The 24,825-nt window shown below is 35.8% G+C and overlaps 1 protein-coding gene across 2 annotated transcripts in view; it reads left to right on the forward strand.

Annotated features, from left to right (window-relative positions):
- Positions 1–16,512, forward strand: part of LOC131069024 (mitochondrial carrier protein CoAc2) — a 41,653-nt gene extending 25,141 nt beyond the window's left edge. For both annotated transcript variants that reach the window (XM_058004321.2, XM_059219935.1), the window contains exons 5-7: positions 15,126–15,310; positions 15,444–15,593; positions 15,991–16,512. In XM_058004321.2, the coding sequence (XP_057860304.1) occupies positions 15,126–15,310; positions 15,444–15,593; positions 15,991–16,092 (437 nt within the window). In that variant the 3' untranslated portion in view covers positions 16,093–16,512. The remainder of the gene's footprint in view (positions 1–15,125; positions 15,311–15,443; positions 15,594–15,990) is intronic.
- Positions 16,513–24,825: the final 8,313 nt, after the last annotated feature.

Here is a 24,825-nt window from a genome sequence, read left to right on the forward strand (position 1 = left end):
CCTTACGTTTGGATTGTTCTTTCACTTCTTTGCTATGGTGTGGAACCTCATCATCGGATATGGCAATTCTGTGATGCGTTTGCTTTGAACAAACTAAACTGGAACTAACTGAAAATAAAGGGGAAAGGGTTTAGAAAGATCTAAATCTACTCCTAAGGGCAGTGATATCAATAGATAATGCTTTGGTGGACAAACTCCAAATAAACCAAGCTCTGCTTCGCCAAGTTTAACTACAACTCCGCAAGAATCGGTGCAATCCTCTAAGGATGTTGAAGGATTTTCACATTGAGAAATTACATTTGAATACCCAACACGATACAACCCAAACGACTATTCACAATCGAACTTAGCATAAATTTGGGGGTTCAGGCTAACTTTACATTGCAACTTACAATCAACAAGATGCAAAAAGTGTGAACCATGGCAGACACCATTACATTCTCCATTGAAATCAAAGCACTTTATCTAACAATTGAGAAAATAAAATTCCACTCTAAGTGAGGAAGGTGAAACCATGCAAGTTTTGAAAAAATAACTTAAGTGGACACCATCAGAGAACAATGTTTCACTGTTATTATCTCAAAAACTTATCGTAACAATTTCATACAAATCTCCCTTCCTCTTTTCAAATCAGGGGGTCATCCCTTTATATAGGCCTCAGGTGTTGCAAAACCCTAATTAGGGTCTCCCCAAAAGATTCTCCATTCAAGATGCAACAAGGTGGGAATCAACAATAAATACCCCATAAATCCCATATACAATTAATTACAATCCTACCAAAAGTGGCACCCATAAAGCATTAATTAACCATTACATTCAAAAAGTGCCCACTATGCAATGAATGTACCCTCATGCAAAAATTGCCCATGATGCCATAAATGCACCATCATCTCTAGAACGTGACGGTTGCATGCAAAAGGAATTTGCCACAATGCCATAAATGTGACGACTGCATGCAAAGAGATGCTCCATTAATTCAATGTGCGTTGCCGCGATTGCCACTTGGCGAGAAACCCTAGGAGAGAGAAAACTTCTTGATTTGTGAAGGATTTTCATGAGGCTTTCAACTTTTTTGTGCTTCAGAGGAATTTTCTCTATTTTTTTTCCAAAATTTTCTATTTTTTTAGGAACTTTCCAAAAATAGAATTCCAGGTCTTGACGGAGAGAGAATTATCTCACGAATCGAGATGTGCAGAAAATTTTGAATTCTGACATGTCTTGATGCATAAAAATAGGATTAATTTTTTTTTTATTGGAGGGAAATTTATGGCTTTTTCTTCCTTGACCCTTGGATTTCCTTGCCTTAGAATTTTCTTTTTTTGAATTTCTGACTTGGGCGTGGAATTTTGACCTTGATGGAGGAAATTTCATCTTGAAGCATTCATCCTTTATCCCTGGATTTTGGCGTTCTTCCATCTCCCTAGGCGCTATTTCCACCCGAAGAAGGAAATCCTTCATCACTTGATTTTCCTTGCCCCCTCTCCTTTAGCGCCCTAATCCAACCTTGGGTGGAATTTTGCATGTGTGAGGGAATTCATGGTGTGGAGGAAAATTCCTCCACACCTTGGTTTTAGCGCCCTTGCTCTCCTTTGAGCGCTATTTTGCATAGAGCAAGGATTTTTACCTTTTCTTCATTTCTCCATGCCTAGGTGATTCTAGCGCCCTTACTCCATCATTGGGCGATGTTTTTCTCTGGGGAGGGAAATTTCATTTTCACTTTTCCAAGTCGGTCTCGTTCTCTTCATCAAGATATATACATGCAATATAACATTTAAGTATAAGTCTTATACTTTAAGTTATATTTCATGTATATATTGGCAAGATGTTTGAGAGTGGTTTCAGATCTCTAGGAATTATAATGCAAATTTTGGGTTTTAGAAGATCTTTTAAATTTTCAGATTGTCAAATTTCAGGCCATTTCCGGATCAGGATGACATTTGTGGATTGATGTGAATTGCTTTGCACTTCTGGAATAGGAGTTCCATACTTAACCATTTTTTTGATCCAACTTGTCTGCCTTCTGATTCTTCCGGATTTAGAAATGATCTTTAGGAACATTCAGTCTTCAGCGTCTTCAAGGATGAACCTGCCAAAAATAGATTTTCCCAAATACTAAGTGTTTCAAAATGTTAGGATTTGGACAAAACAGGCCAGGAAAGAACTTACTAAAAATAGTAAGTTTGATTTTTGGCAAAATTAGACCAATCTGGGAGGTAGTGAAACTTACTCAAAATAGACTTACTAAAAATAGTAAGTGCTCAGAATTCGTTCAAATTTTACTAGGAGGTACCTTGAAAGGTCCCGATTCCAGTTCTAAGTTCAGTTTTTCAAAAACCCTAAAAGAAACCCCTAAAATCTAGGACCCTTCAAGGTAGGGGGTCCCCATTTGCAATGGGGCGATGTGTGAAAACGTCACAACACAACCTGATTAAGTACATTGTCTAAATATGTAGTCCCTTATGTATCATAGATATGATCGTTAATGGGAATAGTCAATCTGCTTAGACTCTTATATTGTTGATTAAATCTATTTATTTTTCCTACAAACAATCATTGCATGGATGAGTAAGGAGACATGATTGGGAGAGGCAGCAGACTGGTTCCCATGAATTAAGTAGGCCACCCCATGCGGGTGGACAGGAGTTCCTACCACTTGTGGGCCAAGGGGTGCCATGTCATGCTCTTGGGCATAGTTGCGTTGAACAGTTTCTGGGTGCCCTATTGTGCTTTCCCCTCCAATCCCTACAATCCTTGTTTGTTGGAAGTGAAGCTATAGCCTAAAAGCAATCATGTATGGATAAGTAAGGAGACACAATTGGGAGTTCCTGCCACTTGTGGGCCAAGGGGTACTATGTCACGCTTTTGCCTTAATTGTGTTGAACAGTTTCTGATTGCCCTATCGTGCTTTCCTCTCCAATCCCTACTATGATTGGTTTTTGAAATAGAACTATATATTAGACCCAAGTAGGTGATATTATTCATCATTTAAAAATTTTTAATTGTTCATTTACTCCGAAGTTCAATAACTATTAGTATTAGATGATTTAATTACAGAATGCTATTTGAAAAATGAATTATATTGTTGGAATTGTTACTTTTGGGCAAATTCAGGCATACCCCCAACTAGGGGACATTACATAATCTTATATGGTAGTTTTCCAATTGGCATCTAAAGTTGGACATATACAGACTTCTGGACTCAACTACTTGGATCTTGTGAATCCATAAAGCATATATGCTTGTAAACCAAATAAAACGAAGTAATCAAATCCATCACCAAACTAATAACATAGGATATACTCAATCGCGACTTTGGAATATCCCCAAAATTTGTATCCAGTATCTCAATTACAAACTGACATGTCCAAACGTTATATGCTACAAAACATATCCACAAACTGTTCACTCATGTAATCAAGATCTAGAAACATTCTATCCAATCAATAAGGACTGATCTCAACAACAAAATTTGAAATGTGTCAATTTGAATTCTCAATCCTAAGGTTCCTCTGTCAGATGAAGGGAAACCCTTTTCATAAACCCCCTTGAAAGGAAAAGTGAGTCTAAAAGAACTAAGTGATGAATTTCGGGTTTTTAACTTGATGATAACTTTCAGTCAAGTTGCCCTTCGGGATTTTTAACTCAATAAAATGAGTGTACAAGCAAATGTAATGTCCCCACTTTGGAATAGAATTTAATAATAAATAATAATAATATTAAAATAGAAAAGAATAAAAATAAAATTTAAATTAAAATATAAAATAATATAATAAAATATAATTAAAATTTAATTAAGCTAATGGATGGTCAAAGACATGGAAGGAAAAGTTGTGACTCCCTCAAACATGGGATATAAAAGGGAGAAGAGAACCTCATTTTGAGAAGGGGATAATTTGGGAATCAGAAGTGCAAATCTGATTTAAATAAGAAGTGCAGATCTGATTGTGAAAGGTTGTGTCCCTTTCAAAGGGCAGAAGTAATGAAGAGTTGCACTCTTTCAAAGGGTGCTAATGGTGAAAGGGTGTGTCTCTTGCCAAAGGGCATCCATAATGAAGAGGTGTGACCTCTCCCTCACATTGAGAGATATAAAGGAAAGGAGTCAAAAGCAACCAGTGACATCACCATCGATCAGATCAGATCAGCACTGTTATTAAGTTACAGGCAGTAACATCCTTGTTCTTGGTGCTATGCATGGGGATTATGGAAAAGAAAGAAGATGCATACACGTCAGAGATTATTGAATCAGAATATAAGAGGGTCCCATTAGGGGACATTACAGCAAACTAATGACAACTCAACATAGTCCCTACTACAAGTAAGGCAAGGCTGTGAAACAAAGAAGACAGTTCCTAAAACCATCTCTAAACCTTTCTAGCAAAGAACATTTAAGACCATAGATATATTTCATGCTTCTAATCGTCATCTTAATATGTTTTAAGCTCACCCTTGCTTTAACGCAAAGAGATATCCATGTTATTTTGCAAATATTGGATCAACCAAATCAGTCCTTCGCAATACAAGTGATGCCAAAAGAGAAATTGATTTATAGATTGATGACTTTTTGTACTTACTTTCTAAGAATGAGAGAAAAGTGAAAACTTATGCTAGATTATGAACCTCGCCAATTCCCAACTCTTGATTATGTTGCTGAGAGTTATTGACAAAAACATATCCTAGTTCAAATTCGCAACTTGAGATAATATCAGAGTTGCACAGTAGAAGCTAATTACATCACAAGGAGGATCTAAGAATTACAAAACTCCAAGGGTTGGTTTGGGATTCTCATATTGACAAAAGATTTAGTGGACAAGATGAAAACTAACATTGCTTTAAGACAAGCAATCTTGGGAGGGGTGGACTGTCATGCCCCCGACCAGATTTGGGTTAACAGCCCTTAAACTAATAAAAATCACAGTCTTTTAAATTTAGGCAATAATATTTAATAAAGACAACCGACTAGCATAAATACAAAATATTTCCTAAGTGACAAATTCCAAAGGAGGCCAACCTAGGTAAGAAGGTATTATTATAAAAAGGATTCATCGTAAAAGAGCCGACCAAGGGTAAAACATACAAAATCAGAAAGGGGCGACCAAGGCTGAGGGAAGTATAATAATTAAGGCCTGACCTAGGTTTAGAACACATAAATATCTACAAGACAGCGCTTGAATCAGGAGGGGATGCATCCCTTGCAAAGGAGATGCTGTTTTTAAGAAAAGAAGTGACCTTTCACCCAAAAATAAAGATATAAAGGCAGAGACATTTAATTGTGGAAGGGTATCATTGAATGATCAAGGAAGAAGCAGAAAAAGAATTAAATCAGAACTGGAACTGATCTAGTAGCAATTCTAATTGAGAAAAAATATGATAAATAAATAGAATTATAAATCTATGCATATGTGTTCATGCAGTAGAGATACTAGCTGAAATTATTTATCTTTGTAAGTAATCCAAATGCTTCTTTTAATTATAGACGCAGAAGGATTCATATGATGGTCCATTCTGAATTTAGAGAAACGGATTGGAAATAGGAAGGATGGTCAGCCTTCTAAGTTAACGAAACCCAAGTATGCCACCTTGAGATGAATGTTAGGCTGATGGGCTGGGGGGCTTAGAGTGCCCTTGGGATTGAGGTCCCATCTAGTATGCCACCCCGAGAGGGAATGGATGACCAACCCTCCATGCTTGTGGGCCATGAAATGGAATGGAAGATTGGCCTTCCATGCTTTTGGGCTTGAATAAGGAGGATGACCAACCTCCGAGGTGAACTGAGGGATGGAAGGGCGGTCTACCTTCCATGCTCTTGCAATACAAGGGTGACCAACCTTGAGACTCTGGTTTGCAATTGTTTGAATGAATTCCTAATAACTATTATACAAATCCACTTGAAATGGCTATGGTTTATTTGGATTTCAATTTGAATGATGTTTATGTATACCATGATGTTTACTAACGATTAGTAAGATGTATGTTATCATAGCTTATGATATAATGTCAATTTCTAGTGACTAATATTGTGTACAGGACCTATACCAGGATCTCTCCTATAAAGGACATTCCAATTGGTAAATTTGTTATTCTTAAATGTACTATATTTCTTATTTTAATTAAAATTGTGGTTTTAGGGAATTTTTTTTAATAATATCCTAATAAGGGACATTACAATTGGTATCAAAGCTGGTTGGTTAGACTTAGTGCTTGAGCGTGTGGCATCACTTGCCCTCAGTCATTGCTCCGTAGAGGGGGCTTAAAGCCCCAAGTAGTGTAGCCTATGGTACACTACCCCTCCACCTCATTGCCCCGACGGTGCTGCTGCCTTTGGTGGCAGGGTTCTTTTTTGCCAATGCATTATGGGTGGTCACATGGGTGCCCAAGGGCTAGCCCCTTGGGTGCTATAGTTTTTTTTCCTCTTTTGACAATTTTACTCCAATCGAAAAAATCATCATCATTTTTCGCCATGACGTCCATTTTTCAAAAATGAGATATTGTCGGAAAACTGGTTTTGTGTACTTTCCATTGGAATAGGTTATTTTCCTATATCTACTGTTTGGTACCAATATTTGTTTGTTGAAGTCAGATCCACATTTCTGGTTCTTGATCTCATAACTTTTTACCACCATATTTGATTTGAGGAGCTCTATCATTCCATCCATGCACTTCTAGTTTCAGCCCTAGGTACATTTTATTTCAGTTCTTGCCTTATGGGTATCTTGGAGAATTACTTGGACATCTTGTCACTTGGGAAGGTGCTATTTTGATCAAATCACTTCGTTTCAGTTCTAAATCATCTATCATCACTTGTTGCTTCAATTAGATTCTAGTGTTGCTCCTTTAGAGGGTTTTCCAATGTTCTTTGGCAAAAAGACAATCAATCATTTCTGTTGCATCATCAAATCCCAATTTTGCTCCAACAATCATGAGTTTTCAATGTTTCTAAGCTTCAAAATCTTGAGGGTTTTCCAATGTTCTTTGGCAGAAAGTTGCATCATTAAATTCCAATTTTGCTCCAACAATCATGAGTTTTCAATGTTTCTAAGCTTCAAAATCTTGAGGGTTTTCCAATGTTCTTTGGCAGAAAGATAGTCAATCATTTTTGATGCATCATTGAATTCCAATGTTGCTCCAACAATAATGAGTTTTTAGTGTTTCTAAGCTTCAAAATCTTGTGTTAAGGTTTGAGAGTTTACTCTAGTATTGCTTTGTAGAAGGTTATCTCATTATGGGGGGGCTCCATAGTGCCTCTTCTTTCCTTAATATGGAGGAAGAATTCCTTGTAATTTTGTGATGGATGTAATCATCGACAGGTATCATCGAGTCCTCCATTTTTCATCGCTTGATTGTTTCTTCTCTCTTTTGGAGAGGAATTTTGTCTCACTAGGTGTTCTCATTTTCTTCGTTTGTAAGAAATTGCATTGTAAATGGGTATCGAGTAGTTGGGACATTTTGTGACCTAATCACACATCACCCATTCCAAATGCGGACCCCCTACATTTTTGGTCCACTTGGTCTTTTGGTTATGGTTTTGGGGTCATTTAGCAGTAGTCTCTTTAGTCTCCCTAGGTCTGCAAGTGTTTTGGCAAATTTTGGTCAAGTCTGCAGGTGTTTTGAGTGAATTTGACTTAAGTTTGGAGCTTGTTTTGTCTATTTTAGGTTTTTTGCCCTTTAGACTTAGATTTGAGTTCAGTAGCTTAGGGTTTTGGAAAATCTGAACGTAGCAATGAAGTCAGAACCCTTCAAGGAAGCTACCAGTGAAATTTGAGCAAATTCTGAGGACGTACTAGTTTTAGTAAGTTTCGATCATCTCGGATTGGCCTAATTTTGCGTTTAAACAAACTTACTATTTTTAACAGTGTCTATTTTTATCAAGTGTCCTATCCCGGTTTGCCCTAATTTGATGTTTGGAAGTACTTACTATTTTTAGTAAGTCTATTTTTGGTAGGTCTATCTCAGGCAGTTTGGCAGGACATTGATGGCAGAGCATTCATGAAAATCCAAGTTCCAAATCCAAAAAGTTGAAAAAGCAAGTAGATAATCAGAAAAATGGCCAATTCTGGAATTCCTTCCAAAATTGGCAAAAGCACGAAAATTTACTCTGAGGCATGGAAAGTTTTCCCTCTTCTAAGAATTCCTTCTCTATCCTAAAGTGGCACTCAAAAATGATGGTGGGTGCAAATTTCAAGACCTGGAGGAAAAGTTCAAATCTCAAAATTTCCTCCTCCATAGCCAAAATGCGCTCCAAGGGTAGTTGGGTGCTAAAGTGATGTCAAGGAGGGATTCCTTGTTTCCTCCAAATTCCTCCATCCTAGGGAAAATGTGCTCTAGGAAGGATTTGGGCACTAAAATGATGTTAAGGAGAATTTATCTCCAAGACAAAATTGCTCCACCTCCAAGGAAATGTGCTCAAGATGGGATGAGGGCGCCAAATGCATGAAGAGGAGGAATTTCCTCCAAACACATAGTTCCTTTTCCACCTTGGAAATGCGCTCCAAGCCAAGACAGAGCGCCAAAGTCACTACAAGGAGGAAAATCCTCCCAATGCCCACAATCCTTTCTTCCTAGCAAAATGCGCTCCAAATGGAAGAGGAGCGCTAAAACCTTATCAAGGAAGAATTTTTCAATTCTTCCAAATTCCTCCTCCTTAGTGGAAATGCGCCCAGGGATGGTGGTTGAGCGCTAAAGACAATGCAAGGAGGAATTTGTCAATTTCAGAAAAATCTTTCCTCTATGCCTAAGTGCGTTCTCAGAAAAGGAATGGGCACCAAAATGACATCCGGGAGGAAAAGTCTAATTTTCCAGAATTCCTCCACTTCCTAGCAAATGCGCTTCGGGACAAGTAGAAGACACAAAAACATGTTTTAGGAGGAAAATGTCAATTCCAAAGAAATTCCTCCTCCACCTTCAAAATGTGCCCAAGGACAAAATAGAACATGGAAATCAAGGCTAAGGAGGAAAATTTCAAAATTTCAAAAAAATTCCTTTCTCAAGGTGCAATTGCGCTTAGATTGAAGAAATCCAAAAGATTGAAAAAAATGGCTAAGAGTGAAGATTTTCTCTCTAGGACTCAGGACAAGATGAAATTTCCTTGGACATGGAAAAAGTGGTCAGTTGATAGAAAGAGGTGTGCACAAGAACAAGAAAAATTCCTTCAAAATAAAAATCTCTCTAGAAACTTTTTTCTCTCTCCTAGATTTCCAGACATACAGGATTCCTTTAGAAGTGAAAAAAAGTTAAGATTCTCCCAAGGTAGGAAAATCTTCCAAAGTATCTATTATGTGCCCGAAATGGAAATATTTTCGTAATAATGAGTTGGCAACATGCAAAGAGAATATTCTATATTTATGACACAACTCAGAAAATTATAGAAGTTCCAGTTTTTTTGAAAAGATGATGGTGGGATCCACTTGAATGGCAAGTTGTCAAAGGAAACATGATGCATGATTGAAGAAAATTAATGCAACTGCTAATTTTATCCCCTCGCCAACTTAGCAGCTTTATAAGAGACTTCTATTTAAACAATGATTTGGAATTCATTTCTTACAACGGTTTTTGGTGAAATTGGAAGCTAGAGAGAAGTGGAGAAAAGTCAGAAGCAAAGTTTTGTTATTTATCAAAAGTTCTAGTTCTTGGAGGTTTTATCTTATTCCAAGTCTGGAATTGCAGCATGAAATTCCTTCCTCGTTAGATTTATAATATTCCTTTGCCGCGAATCTAATGTTTATTATTTTATTTCGTAGGAATTGCGGAATCCAGCAAGGCTGCAAATACCTCCTGACAGGCGCAAATCAAGTATGAGCAAAGAGGATTTCTTCTAGAATCAAAGATTATTTCGAAGTGGAGAGAAGTCAACGACACCAACCTAGGAGCTTTTAGGTTGGGAGAATTTAGGAGGAGAGTATATGGAACAACTGGACGTGCTTCGTCAGCCATTGCCACAAAGATTGTCAAAAACAGGATTGTTGTAGTTGTCGGCTTCCCTCCTACCATCTAGTGTCCAGAGCTGATTATAGAATGTGAAAGCATTACAATGCAAAAAGAAGGGCGATTTTGGCCCCTGATGGCAAGCTCCTTGCCATCTTCACACCTAAAGTGATTGGAGAGACTTTTGGAATTCCAACATACCAGTCTATGACATACAAGAGCAAAGAAAGAGTAACATTGATTTATGACGCTGGCTTTGAAAGGTGTGCTGGAATAATTAATAAGGTGTCGATGTAGAGGCCAAAACCTCATATTTCCAAGTTGCCAAAGTAGATCACCAACATAGATTTCAAACAAGAGTATGTCGATCTTGTGTTGATGCTGAGTAGAGTCATGGGATGTCCATAGGCCTTCATTTTTGAACCGTGGATGTTTTACTTTGTTGGTGAAGTAATGGAAGGTGAAAGAGTGATAGATTGGGCGAAAATAATCAGCCACAACTTGGACCAGCAGCTGAATAACTTAAGGCAATCTCAATCTTTCTATATGAGCTCATATGTTGTTTACTTGTTGGCCAGAATGGGCAATTTCAATGGATTGCTAGGCAAAGGACCCATGGGATTTGGACCAGGTAAACTGAAAGTTAACGAGTGCTATCCATAGTTGCACTTGTATGAAACTACTTTCAAGATGGCAAGTGACACATTCACAATGCACATCACCAAATCATTGCAAGGAGGACTTCATACAAGGTTGTCGCAGGAGGCGAGAAAGTTAGTAAAGAAGAATGGAGCCTGGTACATCCAATTTCCAAAATTCACTTATATACGGGTACAAGGATTTGCTGATCAGCCATATATGCTTCCAAGATATCCAATAGACAAGATGGTGCTGCTAGAGGTTACCGGATAGTTGATTGCCTATAACAAAATTCAGAAGAAGTTGTCACTTGAATTCCCAATTATCATAGGAGATTATGAGGAAATGTGTCCAACGTTGGCAGTAATAGAAAAGTCAATTGATGAATTATTATTTTATCAATTAGCAGCCCATACTACAAGGACATTGTTTGATCCGTACAGTAAAATCAGGGTGGTTGCTGGAGTAAAACACAAACACAAGTTTCAGCTGGAGGATTACCAGGTCAACGCCAAGGACAATTTCAAAGTCAGAAAGAGAATGTTTTCCAGGTTGCTTCTCAATCTGATAAGACTTTGTGAAGTTATTTAAGTGCCAGATCAAGTTGAAGAAGATGAAAATACTGTTCAACCAGAGTATGAAAAGGAGAAGGATGTGCCTATTTAGATGCTAGAGTGGTCAGAGCTAGAAAGTGATGATTTAAATGTCCTAAGCAGGCCAGTCCTGAAATTCACTAGGCATTGGGTTGAATGGCATATAGCAAATTTGAAAGCTAAGAATGCTCGCTTGACTTACCAGCTGATGGGAGACTTGGAATCCCATAGCAAGGCGACAAAAGGATCATCAAGAGCCCAGGTCAGGGAAGAGGAAATTTTGCAGGAAAGAACAAAACGTAGGAAGGAGAAAAGCATTCCTGGGAGTTCACAACCAAAGAAGAGAAAAGGGGGGAGAATTGTATGAGATAATAATAATGATACATTGGCTTTTGGTGTTCACTTGAGCTATTTTAAAACTTGCATGGTTTCATCTTCCTCACTTAGATTAGATTTGCTTTAAGTACTTAGATGAATGAAATTGATTGCATTGCTATATGATGAGATCAGTTGCTCATACCTTTTGTCGATAGATGATTTCTATTTGTAGTGTAAGGCTGGAATGAGCTTTTACATGTGCGTACTTAACTTAGATTGTTGGATGAACATTGTTCTTTGATGGTGTTCGTTGATGGTTTAAAATCTTACAAGAACAACCTTTAAAGATTGCACGTCATTGTCCTTTGTTGAGTTCCTAGATTTAGATTAGCTTTTCTAAACCCTTTCTTGTTTTATTTTCCGCATATTTCATTGAAAAGTCCCAAAAAGAGTTATTTACTGCCAAATCATTCACGAAAGTTTCCTTGAAGTTTCAAAATTTAAGTCTTCTGTATTGTACGTAAGTCCCCTTGGATTACTAGCAACATCAATCAAATGAGTCTATATCCATCATAAAGTTGCTAGTACACAGTTGGAACCTTGGAATCAATGTATGATCTTCCTGCAATCTTAGCTTACATGAGATTTTGATCAAGAGAGGATAGAGTGATCGTTGGAAATTTTATTCTGTGTTGGTGGTGTCACAAAACACCCATCAATAGGACCCATACTAATCTTCATCTTTGCATCATTTGCATAATAATCTGCTGTAATGTCCCCTTTTCCAATGCCCTAGTTTTTGCCCTAAAATTACAATTCCAAGTACAGTAAAAAATGGATTTGAGATATCCTTTACTAATTAGATTTTGATTGAGACCCCTCAATCATGTTAGATATAAAATCGATCTTTCCTTCTAGGGTTAGGAACATTATCTTACTCATAATTGTAAATTACATAATGTGCATGTGGTTTCCCTAACAACTCATCTGCATTATGAAGCACCATGGGAGATCATACAAGGCACCTCGAGTCGTTCCATCCAGGAGCATGAAATTACACTCACCATTCGGCCTCCTAGCCCCACTTGGGGTGTCTCTACTTGAATGGATTCCTAGCTACTTGCATCCCCCATATGTATCTTCTCCCTTCCATAATGGGATGACAGATTAGATGAAAGCTTTTAAAGGAACCTTATCATAATTAACTATGCACATATATAGATATATTAACAAGAAAAGCAGTCTAGTGACCCCTATTGGGACTTACTCAATTTGCCCTAGAATTCCCAAATGAGGTATGGAATATGTTTGGGAATGTAAATTGTCAACTTAATATCTTGACTTAGAGCCCGCAACCAGGTTAGTTATCATTATGAAAGATGAATAAACATATAATCCAACAATGTTAAAAATAGAATTCTAATTGTCATTATAATATTCATAATGTACATATGGGATTCCCTTAAGGCTCTTCCCAATAACCCATCCACATTATGAAGCATGATGGCAGATCATACAAGGCGCCTTGAGTCTATCCATCAAGCCCAAGAGCATGGAATGATACCTACCATTCAGCCTCCCAGCCCCACTCAGGGTTACTCAACTTAAATGGACCCTTATGCTACTGGCATTCCTTATATGCACATTCTCCCCTCCATAATGGGACGGCAGATTGGCTGAAGCTTTAAAGGAATCTTTTCATCATTAATTATATATATATATATATATATATATATTAGAAGCAATAGATTATCTGCATATACTCCTATCAAATGGAAGACAAATGACAAATTAATCAGATCAGAGTGCCATGTATTTATGCATCATACCAAATGCTTGAACCATATGTAAAACTATCATATAGTGTATTATTAGTAACTCTGACAGCTTATTCCTTGATCAAATGCCTAATGATTCTGCCTTCCATGCCCATCCTCCCATCTAGTCTTCTATGTTTTGTATCTTTACATTTCTTTGAAAGAAGGTGACCTTTGGAAGTTGCTGTCCCCTTGGAATAGACATAACCTTCTTAATCATGCCTCTTCAAGTCCGATCATCAATGATGACTCTTCAAATGCTGTCTGATCCATGTCTTAATCGTCTCTTAATAATCTTTGCATGTATTAATTGCTGGATGTATTAATTGCTGCATTATAATATAAGTGCTGATTGTATATTTACCAGTCATCGCTGTTGTAAATAGAATCGCTGCTGATAATCATTGATTGCTGCCTAGTTAACCTGTATGTGGATCACTGTATGCAGGTTTAGGAATAATCGCTGCTCTGCAATAATTTAATGTGTCTTTTTTTGTATTGCTCGTCTCTAAATCATCCTATGCATTGGCCTTATATATGCCTCTGTTTAGGGCTGGGGTACGAGTCAGCTCTTAAATATTTTATCTCAAGGCTAGGTTAGCCCCAATTTAAACTTCTATATTGTTTGTCTTATCAAAACCCTAGGCCGGCTTCGTGAAGAAATTAATCCAAGTCTGCCTCCCATCTTAAATTATATTTTATCATATTTTATTTTGTTATCTTTTTATGTCGGCCCTTGCATTTATTTAATCACCCATATAAATCTGTGATAAGTTTTCATGACTGCTACAACCAGGGTTTATTACTTCTGCAATTAGGGTTTATGATTGCTGTGACTAGGGCTATCAATGGGGGCATGACAATTACTACTACCAAAGCTGCACTTAAGGGGGTTTGTTGGTGTGAATAAGGTATTTTACCTAACTAGTTCATTGGTAGGTCCTATTCACACACTCAAGTTTACTTAGGTCCTAGGGAATCTTTCAAGGTGTTAGTTGCCATAAGGTCTTATCTTATCTTTTGACATTTAATATTTCAAGTCTTAAGTCATCTAATAATTGTCACTTAAGTTGTCTCATTGCATAGGATATAATTGTTTATATTCAATCAATCATTCAAGCATCCATAATCAAGCAAGCTATTATTGCCATTTTCTCCCTTGTGGAAGGTTATTTTTGTCTTGTAGGTGATCCCCGGGTATGGGTAGTTCATTATCCAACTCCTATACAAACTTAATGTGGATCAGCTGGCAATATTCTGTTGAGCAGAGAAGAATAGAGGGAGACGAGGATGATGCTAAGATAGGTAAGTCGTGATGGGTTCAACACTTCAACCTCAGTGGGATCTTATTTATAAGGAGAGAACATAGCTGAGCTGTAAGTGGGGGTGTGTACTTTTCAAAAAGCCAGACTCAAAATGTGACTTCAAGTTCATTCTCAATGAAATCTTGTTTTAAGGAGAGAACAGTGCTGAGCTGTTAGCGGGTGTGTACTTGTTAGAAAGGTAGACTTGAAATATGACTTCCAGTTTATGGTTTTCCAATTAGAGTCCGTTAATGCTTCTAACTGAAGAGACCCGTTTGAATCATTTCTTTATGGTCTTTATAATTGATTTATGTTTGCACTGTTATAATTACCAATTAGTGAGACCTTTTATTATAAATGTTTTTCAGCTTTTATAATGTGTTTATGTTTCCATGTTGAAGTGATTTTATTAGCTAATTACATGGCGTTCTTGTTTTTCTTTCATGTCATATAATATTATAAATGATATTAAATCTTTTCAGATAATTGCTGTGCTTTTTCATTTGATTGTTTAAGGATTTTATGGTTCATGACAGTTCCTTCTCTCTATGGAATTTTTCCATATGCGGGATTAAAGTTCTATGTGTTTGAGGAGCTGAAGAGACATATTCCTAATGAGCATGAAAAATCTGTCTTGGCAAAGCTTGCTTGCGGAGCCTTGGCTGGTTTGATGGGTCAGACAATCACATATCCTCTGGATGTCGTTAGACGACAGATGCAGGTATATTTTTTTTAGTGATTAGAGTAAGGAGTTTTCAGTTGTATAGATGGATTTCACATATTTCATTATTTAAAAATGAAGATTAAGATTGCAATGCTAGAGCTTCACATCTAAGGTTTGACTGCCTCTTTAGGTACAAACATTAGCTGTCACCAAAGATAGTGCCTCTTCTGTTCGGTCAATGGAAAATGAATTCAAGGGAACATGGGATGGATTGATTACCATTGTTCAAAGACAAGGTTGGAAGCAATTGTTTTCTGGACTGAGCATCAACTATGTAAAGGTAAATGGTAAAAATATATAGTTCATTTTGATTTTTTTAGGGACACTGATTGCTGAATGCAGTTCAAATATCATTATCATCCACCCAGTGATTTCTATTTATTTTAACACAATATTCTCCAAAAAGTTAACCCTTATTCAGTAAATGTATTTATCCAGTATTTTTCCATCTGTGAAATTCAACTAGAATTTTTGATTGCTGAACATGTTTGTTGCTGTGACATTCACTAAGAACTTTGAAGTAAAGGGATCTACCAATTGGAAATTAAGTTGCTTGTTGGCTACAGTTGTGTCATGAAATAAATCTTATATTTATTGGTTTTTTTAGATTTTCTTTATACAGGTGGGTATCAAATGTTTTTTTGTAGGATTGGCTTTAATCTTCAGCTTTTTAACAGGTTGTTCCTACAGTAGCAATTGGATTTGCTGCTTATGATGGCATGAAATCTTTTCTTGGAATTCCATCTCGAGAAAATGCTCATAGTGGAATTAAAGAATAAGAGACTATGCAAAGTCTCTTGTATTTCATTACCTTGACAAGGTCATTCACTTGCTATGTCTGGTCCAATGATTTTTGGAGATGATATACTGTGCCTGACTACAATCAGTCTGGAGAAATGGGTTATTGAGATTGGACACTTGGCAAAAGAAAGGATGCACCGATATGGAAGGTTACACTGACAATAGCAATGATTCAATTGAAGAAATATCTTACCACTCATCCCTGTTCCTTTTGTTTTGTTATATCTTCATTTTTTAATTCTTTACACAGTTGTAATCTTTATCTATGTGAACCATAAACTGTAGGTTTCTTTGTGTATAGCATTTAAAATATCCTCAAACGGGGTATTATTCATATTCAATTGTAAAACGATTACTTGATAAAAAAGATTTGAATGCATTTTGTTATTTTGCAGCAATGATGTGATTGTCTGGTTGGTTTTTAGGATGTTATTTCTTTACTTGATTCATTTTCCTACGTGCAATCATCTGAGTTTTCTTTAGCATGTTTGTTGTTGGCCAGTGTTGCCTTAGTCTATTGAAAGGAATTTTGATGTACATCTATTAAAATAATTTTATAAGACAGTTGGCATCTAAATTAGAGTGCTTTGTCAAATATCTTTCTATTCACGGAGTTAGTAGTTGTCTGTTTTCTTGCTTTATCTACGGCAAATCTTGTCTATTAATCAATAAAAATCTCACACAAATATCTTGATCCTGCAAAAATATCATGCAATGTTGAAAAGATCTTGCAGTAAATTTATTATCTTGCTAATCCAGGTCACAAGTCTTACAGTTATCACACATTGACATTGCAAATGTCAGTCCTGATTGTAAATAGATGGTAAAGTAGATGATAAAATGATTGTAGCTTTTTATCCATATCTTAACCCTAATTAAAGAGCAGAACGGAGCTGATATTTTAATTGATGTTTTTGACTACTATTTATCAATGTAATACGTTTTACTGCTGGATGGAAGGTGTTATCCAAGCAGTCCATGGGCTTTCTACCTTTTACAGTGAGTCACTATTTAGCATTTGCAATTGCTTTTCTGAAATGTTCCTTTGGTGTCTATTTCTGTACGAAGTTTCTATGAATTGAGAGCATTTAAGCAAGCAACTCTTAACAAATTATTTACTCATAATGTGAACTAGTTCATGGACTTGAAATTCCAAAATTTTGTCTTCCGTATTATAATTTGTTCCTCTGCGTATTGAGATCAAACAAGGATTGCTTTGAGATAAGATGGTTATTGATTTCGTCAGCATTTTGAAAATATGAAACACGATACACTTGTGAGGGAAAACATGGATACGTTAATTTTGGTTATTATAACGATACACTTGTGAGGGAAAACATGGATACGTTAATTTTTGTTATAATAACATGTCTTTTCCAAGTTGCGTATTGGGCTTTCCATTTGACACTTATTTTTAATGACGGCTTGGTTGCACATTATAAAGAGAGTACATTTATTTAATCCACTTCGTAAGTTTTCAAAATAAAGCATCCAGGCCATCCTTTTCATTGATAACATGTCGATCCGTTGAACTACTATGTTCTGATACAAAATGGAAGTATCAAGGCAATTTAGTGCCCAATTTTTTTAGAAAGAGGGGAATTTGTGTTTTGATCAAGAATTTTTGCATTTGGAAAGTTGTTTTGGAGAGTTGATACCCCAAACGCACATGAAAAGTTAGATGACTATTGAAGGTCCTTTTTCACTTGACCTTTTGTTACATATCATTGCAAATAGAATGAATATGGAAGGTTCTTTTTTGCTTCAGAATGCTTTTGTTTAATGTGATTCTACACTAATGGAGGCTTGAAGAAATTTGTGTTGGTGTAAGGGTCTTTTATGGGACTAAGTTTACTATTGTCTCCTATTCACATCATTTTAATTAAGCTTACTTAGGGATGTGTATTTGTTTGAAGTCATGCTCATATGGCACTTGTTATGGCATTTATCACATGCACATGTGGAGTTCTCACCTATCCCAATTACTTTATCTCACCCACTGATAGAGGCCAAATGTGTCTAGTATTGTACTCATTTACTAGAGTCTCAATTCACCCCTAGTTAGTTACATTTACTTAGTACTTGTTATAACATTTTTTACATGCACATTTTGGGCTCTCACTTATCCCTATCATCTTGTCTCATCCTTGCTTATATATACAAGAGTCTCTATTTACATTTTAGTTGTATCATTATTTGACAATAAAGTGTTTCTATCACATTTCTCTCTCATAGAAGGTTCTTTGGTGTTGAAAAAAATTGATGCTTTTATGAAGTTATTTTGTCAATTTTAACATGATATTATTGCTTCAAATTCGCAAGCCCCCTTGTTGCTTCTTCCACTTCCCTTGCCTATTTGGGACATGCCATTTCATGCCATCTTGTACTTGATTTAGGGATATTCTTGTTTCTCTTTTAGTAGTCCTTCTACCTTAAGGTTTAATACAGAGAAATTTTTCATAAAGTGATGCTAGAGGTTGTAGTGGAACTAGGAACCTTTCAATAATTCTCAGTCACTCATATGTTCCCAACTAGGCTCTAATTGTCAACACAAACTGTTAAAGATAAGTGTTGCAATTGAGTTCCCAATGGGCAATGAGCCTCCAACACCAAGAAAGGAAAGGGAGTTAGCATGGTTTTAGGAAACTAGGAACTAGGAACCTTCAAGGTTTAGGGTTCTTGATGAACCTTTGACCAAAGGAAGGAATAATAGTAGAACTTCTTAGGGTTTTGATTGGGTACCGATCTCTTGACATGTTCCCCTTGATGCTCTAAGTGTCATAAATAGATGCTAAAGGGAATGCCTCTCATAGGTTCTAATTGGGAGGTGAAACTTCAACGAGGATGAACAAAATGAGATGGGGACTGCTAACACTTCCTTCAAAATCAAGAACCATAAATCTTCAAATTTTCCAGGTTCCTAGTTAGTTTCCAACAAGGTAAAGACAATGGCAAGAATAGAGTAGTACAGACTTGATGGATTCTAAGAACCTTCAAAACCTAAACAAGGTTTTGGATGAGCCTTTGGTTCCCAACCAAGCCCTAAATGCCAACACAAAAGAAGAGTTTGTGGTGGTCAACGTAGCTCTAATAGCTACAAACTATTAGAGTGAGAAATTTTTTAATTGGACAACAAATTGTTAGAACATAATGGTGTTAGGGGTCATACCTTTATCACATTTATTATTGTTCTAATAAAGGTTATATAACTTTATATATTATATGCTTTATTAAACATATCCCAACTAAATTCATTATAGTCTAATAACTATTAGATTATTGTTTATTTATGAATGGTAGTTTTGAATAAGTGTGACTAATACTCTTTTAGGTATTTTCCCACCATTTCCCATATTTGAGGAGGCTTGCTTTCATTGAGAGGGTGTGAATTTGGAGATTTATAGTGAAATATATCATTATGCACAAGAGGAGTGTTCCCAATTTGAGTTTATTTTAAAAATACTTATTTTTTTTGTAAGTGTTTTAATAAAATGATGTTTTATGGGGTTATCTGAAAGGGTTTGTGTAATGTGTGTTGGTAAACAGATTTGTCACTGTGAATTCTCCTTCAAACTTGACCTTGTTCGCCCGAAGAGTAGTGACAACCGTCCCAACAGTCAGTTGGAGAGATTGTGGTGCCAATCTTCCTCTGCATTTGAGAGGGGCAGCTCCCTCGTATGATGGGGGATTTCTGTGTACTTTTAACCTGAAAGTACATAAAGGAAGGAAAACACAAAACTAATGAAAGTAGATAACAGAAACCCCAATGGCAGACATACGAATACACACTGAGATTCCACAATTGATAACTTTTATAAGGGGGTTTGAGCACAAAATATGTTTGATATGTAAAGACAAAAGAAGGATAGAAAATCTCAACCTACAAGGAAACATGTTATCTTATCACGTTCAAACCAAGATACCAAGGTATGACTGTGTTTCATCATATACATATATCATTTGAACTGTAGATCAATAGATTGCACAAGTACATAAACGAATTATCAATTTAACATACGAGAAATTGATAACAATAATTGAGAAGTACATTCAAGACACACGAATTATATGTATTCTTGACTATTCTTTTGAAAGTATACAAGTTCAAAAGCTCTGAGTACAAAGATGTAAAATCCAAAAGTTCTCCAGCATCTCCCTTTCCGTAAGTCTCCCCTTTTACAATGCTAAAGCCTTGTATTTATAGGCACTTGAGAGAACAACTACCTTGATAACCAACTCATAACCACTTTGAATAACCACCTTAGGTAACTACTTAGGATAACTACCCTAGTTCCCCACTTAAAATAACTACCTAAGTGACTACTTCTAGTAAACCTTTTGGAAACAAGTTAGGATAACTAACTTTTACAAAAGCTAAACCTGAATTCTAACTTGTGGTTACATGAGAGACATAAGTCACTTTTACAAAAAGATAATTTGAAGCACATAACATCATAAAGAGAATATGGCATTGGATTTGTCAAAGTAGCAAGGTATCTTCCCACATTCATGAATATTTTGGTCTTTACGGTACACTATGTGAGCCACATCTTTTTTGAGATTTGTACGAGTATTCTAAATGACACCAATATTCCTTGTTGTTGCAATGACCATCAGGTCTCCATGGCATACTCAAAAGTGGTGCATTGAGGCCTCTTCTCAATGATACAATTGATTGTGTCCATGAATGAATATAACCTTATTTCGCTCATATTCATGTCGTACACTTTCAATGCATAATGCAACATTACCACCTATTTGTAGCGTTCAATAAACCAATATGTCGATGACTCCACATTCCATTCTAGAAGATTGCCAATCAAATTGTTCAGGCGCTTTATTTCTATGACCAACCCATATTCATACATTATCTTCAGACACCAAGAAAACACATCCTTACACCCACTGCTATAGTTTGATCTCGCCTCTTGATGATATGTCTCAAGGTCCCTTCAAAACAACCACTATTTATTGATGCCCATCGATCAACTATGCTGCAAATCGATTTGATTGAAGTATGCACAGTCCTTTTTCACTTCTCTTATCATTTTATGCTATCCTTGAGGTGACATCTTTTCGAGGTATTCTGTCAAGCAGTTCATGTGCCCTGTCAATACTTCACATTTCGTGTGCATTTCATCGTATGTATTTTATGCATTCTTGTGAGACCACATTTCTTCGAAGCATTCTATCATAGGTTCAAGCTGCTTGGCTATGAATCCACATTTGCATGCACGTCTACCAGGCTTTTCCAATTATAGTATCTGACAAAATTTTGCCTTTGAAGGTGCTTTAGTGCATGACCATACATTGTTGTGAAGACGTGAAGAGCCCTGGGAAATGGTTGGGAAACGCGACATTACTCCTGCAAATTGCATTTGTTTGAAAGTTTTGAAAGCTTTTTCAACATCTATATTTTGCGTAGTCTGCAACTATTGCATCTCATGAGACAATATGTCGGGTATTCGATTTGAGTGGCTCACACACCATTACTCTTTGTGCACATTTATGTTTGTGTTCCACATCTTTCATACAAGCCTATGAACCTTAATTGAATGTCGATATCCTATCCTGGAACTCCAGTTCTTGCTAAAGAATGATTCATAACGTTATCTTTGAGTTAGTTATAATAACTAACTCTTCTTTCACACTTTTCTTTCGGAATACAAACTTACCAATATGTTTTTAATCGATGAGATGAATACATGCATCGGTATTTAAGTTATGTGAGCCAACTCAAATCGAATCATTATGATGAAGGCATTGTTTTCGGTGATTTGCAAAAATACCATAACTTGCCCATATAGTTGATAATTTGTGAATGACGGCGGCTACTTTATGTCATCAGAATCTTTGAAAACTGCAATAACCTGTCGATGATGTTAATGAATTGAGCTTTTGGCAACTTAAGAAACTTGAAAAAGTCCACGACAGATGAGTGAGTTATAATAACTAACTTTTCATACTTGTAATGCATCGACATCTTTCGAAACTTGAACAACTCACCGAGAAGTGAAGAACTAAGTGGAGTGAATTGGTCTCTTTCAAATCTTTGTAAACTGACCCATAAATATCATTTTGCTATGCAATTTGATGAAAAGCTCTATCTTCAACAATTTAACTTCTTTATTTCATTGGAAACTTGGACGGCCTGGGTAATTATGCGAAGTGACAAATCAAGTTTTAATAACCGCTTCATTTGGTACTTGTTGTTATACGTTTGAGAGCCTCCTTAAAAATGCCTATGCATGACATATCAATGAGAATATCTGACAATAATTTCAATTAAATGATATGTTTATGAACACATTTGTCATTTTTGAGAGCTTTACCATTATGATATATCATGCAATCATGACATTCCTTGAGAAATACTTGTTATACTACTCAAATGCCTAGTTCGTGCCTTTGCATTTCACAGCTAAAACCCCAAGAGCTTGTAGATGATGGAAGATACTTTTAGTGAGGAGCTTATCAATATGAGGAGTTTGACATGAACGTTTAAAATTTTGGAAGTTAAAAATAAGGCTAACAATGTGTAAAACTAGTGCTTGTGTGGTTTTCATTTTATTTATTTTGTATTTTATTTATAATGATTAGTATCGTAAGATCCTAATTTCTAACGTGGTGTCAAAGTTTGTCAGGCTATACTAATTGTTTTAATAAGTTATACTAGAAAATGTATAAAACTTGATGGGAAACTTTTTTATGCTCAATCAATGCATGTTGCAATTCATGTGGTGCACTATTATTTTTAAATTTATTAATTCATTTTCTCTTTTTTAGTAATTGATGGTGTACATTGATTTATAATCACATTAAACATCTCAATTTGTTTTAGATAAAATTACATGTGTACCTAGTCATTCTTATAAATTTAAAGAACTTTAACAATAGTCATCAAATTTGAATTTACACCTATCAAATTCATCTACTTAAAATTAAAAAAGAAGTATAAGTGTGCATACAAACTTATAAATAATATTTACATATATCTTGAGAGAGTAAACTATTCATTTTTGTCATAATTTATCTCTTGGGTACATTCTAGTTGCACACAAAAAAAGTCAAACAAGAACACAACTGTACCAAATTTCATCGATGACCATCCCCTTGTTGTTTCACATTATTAAACAAAACTTACAAATTCGCATATAAGAAATTATTAAACAATTCAAATAACCCACTACGTAAGGAAGGGAAACCCATCTATTGAATTTGTAAATGAGGCAAAGCTAAGCATATTTAGTATCTTACACCAATATTGTCAATTATCCTATTTATACCATTGAAGATCTTTGTTTCGAATTTTGGTATTGACAATATACAATCTATGGCTCTTAGCAAAAGAGGTTTCCGCTTAAGGTTTGTGCTCTTATATTGGATAGCTAAATTGACTTTGTGAATGAAAAATCCTCCATCAAAAAATATACAATCTTTTAATATTATATATGATATATATTTCTTTCATTAGAGTGATATCGTGAAAGGAAATTAATTATGTTAATTTATAGTAGACTATAGAATTAATATTTTCAAAGAAATTACCCATCATGAATGAACTCAGTAATGATATATGAATGCGATTAAGTTTTGCATTTTGTGTTATAATAAAAAATCCTTTTGAAGGTGATTGAGTTGTGAGCTTAATCTATATTAGATCTCTTGTATGATAGCCTTAATCCATAAGGCATAAAATGGTGTTAAAGATAGGATATTTATTCCACTTTATAAGGATCTAAGTCTCCAATTAAATTTATTATATAAGATGTGAGTATGTATCTTTGGACCAACGTTGTATAGTAATTTGTCTTTCCTTGATCTTGATGTTGAAACTCTAATATCATTTTTTAAGAAAGAGGTCAATAGGGTTGAAATATTGATTTTCATATGTCTAGTTAAATGGTTTCTCTTTCCCTCAAATCTTCGAGTCTAATGCTAGCAAGTTCTTTAACCACTTTAGAATATCTTCATAGTTTCTTTTTCTCCTATATTTATTTTTCATATATCATAGATATGAAGTTTTCTTTGATATGTTTTTGATCAAGAAGCAAAAATAAGGGTGTTGACCTTTAGTACAATAGCCTGTAGGTAGTAAGAGAACAACAAAACATGTGAGAAAGTCCCAAATCAACAAGGTCAGACAAGTGAAAAAACTTGTCTAACCATCAACAACCCATACTCAACTCAAGGAGGGGTAGGGACACCCGGGCCTTGACAAGGAGGGGTTTGGGGGAAGGGGGAGGACTTCCCCTTCTGCGTGTGACAAACTACAGTCCAAACACTATCATTGGGATCATCAAGAGAGAGATCAAGCGGTAAGGACCCCATTGGGATACCATTAGTAGTGCCAATAGAGTGTTGTTGTAGAACAACAATCGACTGTTGTAGATCAACATGGGGCTATTGTAGAACAACAATGGGTTGCTACAAAGGAACAACATCAGGAGTAGAATTGTAAGTTAGAGGCAACAAGAGTTGAATCCACCAGGATGGGAGAATCCATTATGTTATTATGGAACAACTTATACCCTAAAATCAAAACTTTATTACTATAGTTCTATTCTAGTTGATTCATGAAAATGGTTCCACATTTAGATAATTACCTTGTACATGAATAATTTAATAGGAGCCTTAGATTATTTTGAATGGCTAGGGTATTAATAGCATTTGATACTTTGCATCTAACATAATATATAAGCACAAGATAT

Source organism: Cryptomeria japonica, chromosome 4 (assembly GCF_030272615.1).
Source record: "Cryptomeria japonica chromosome 4, Sugi_1.0, whole genome shotgun sequence".
NCBI lineage: Eukaryota > Viridiplantae > Streptophyta > Pinopsida > Cupressales > Cupressaceae > Cryptomeria > Cryptomeria japonica.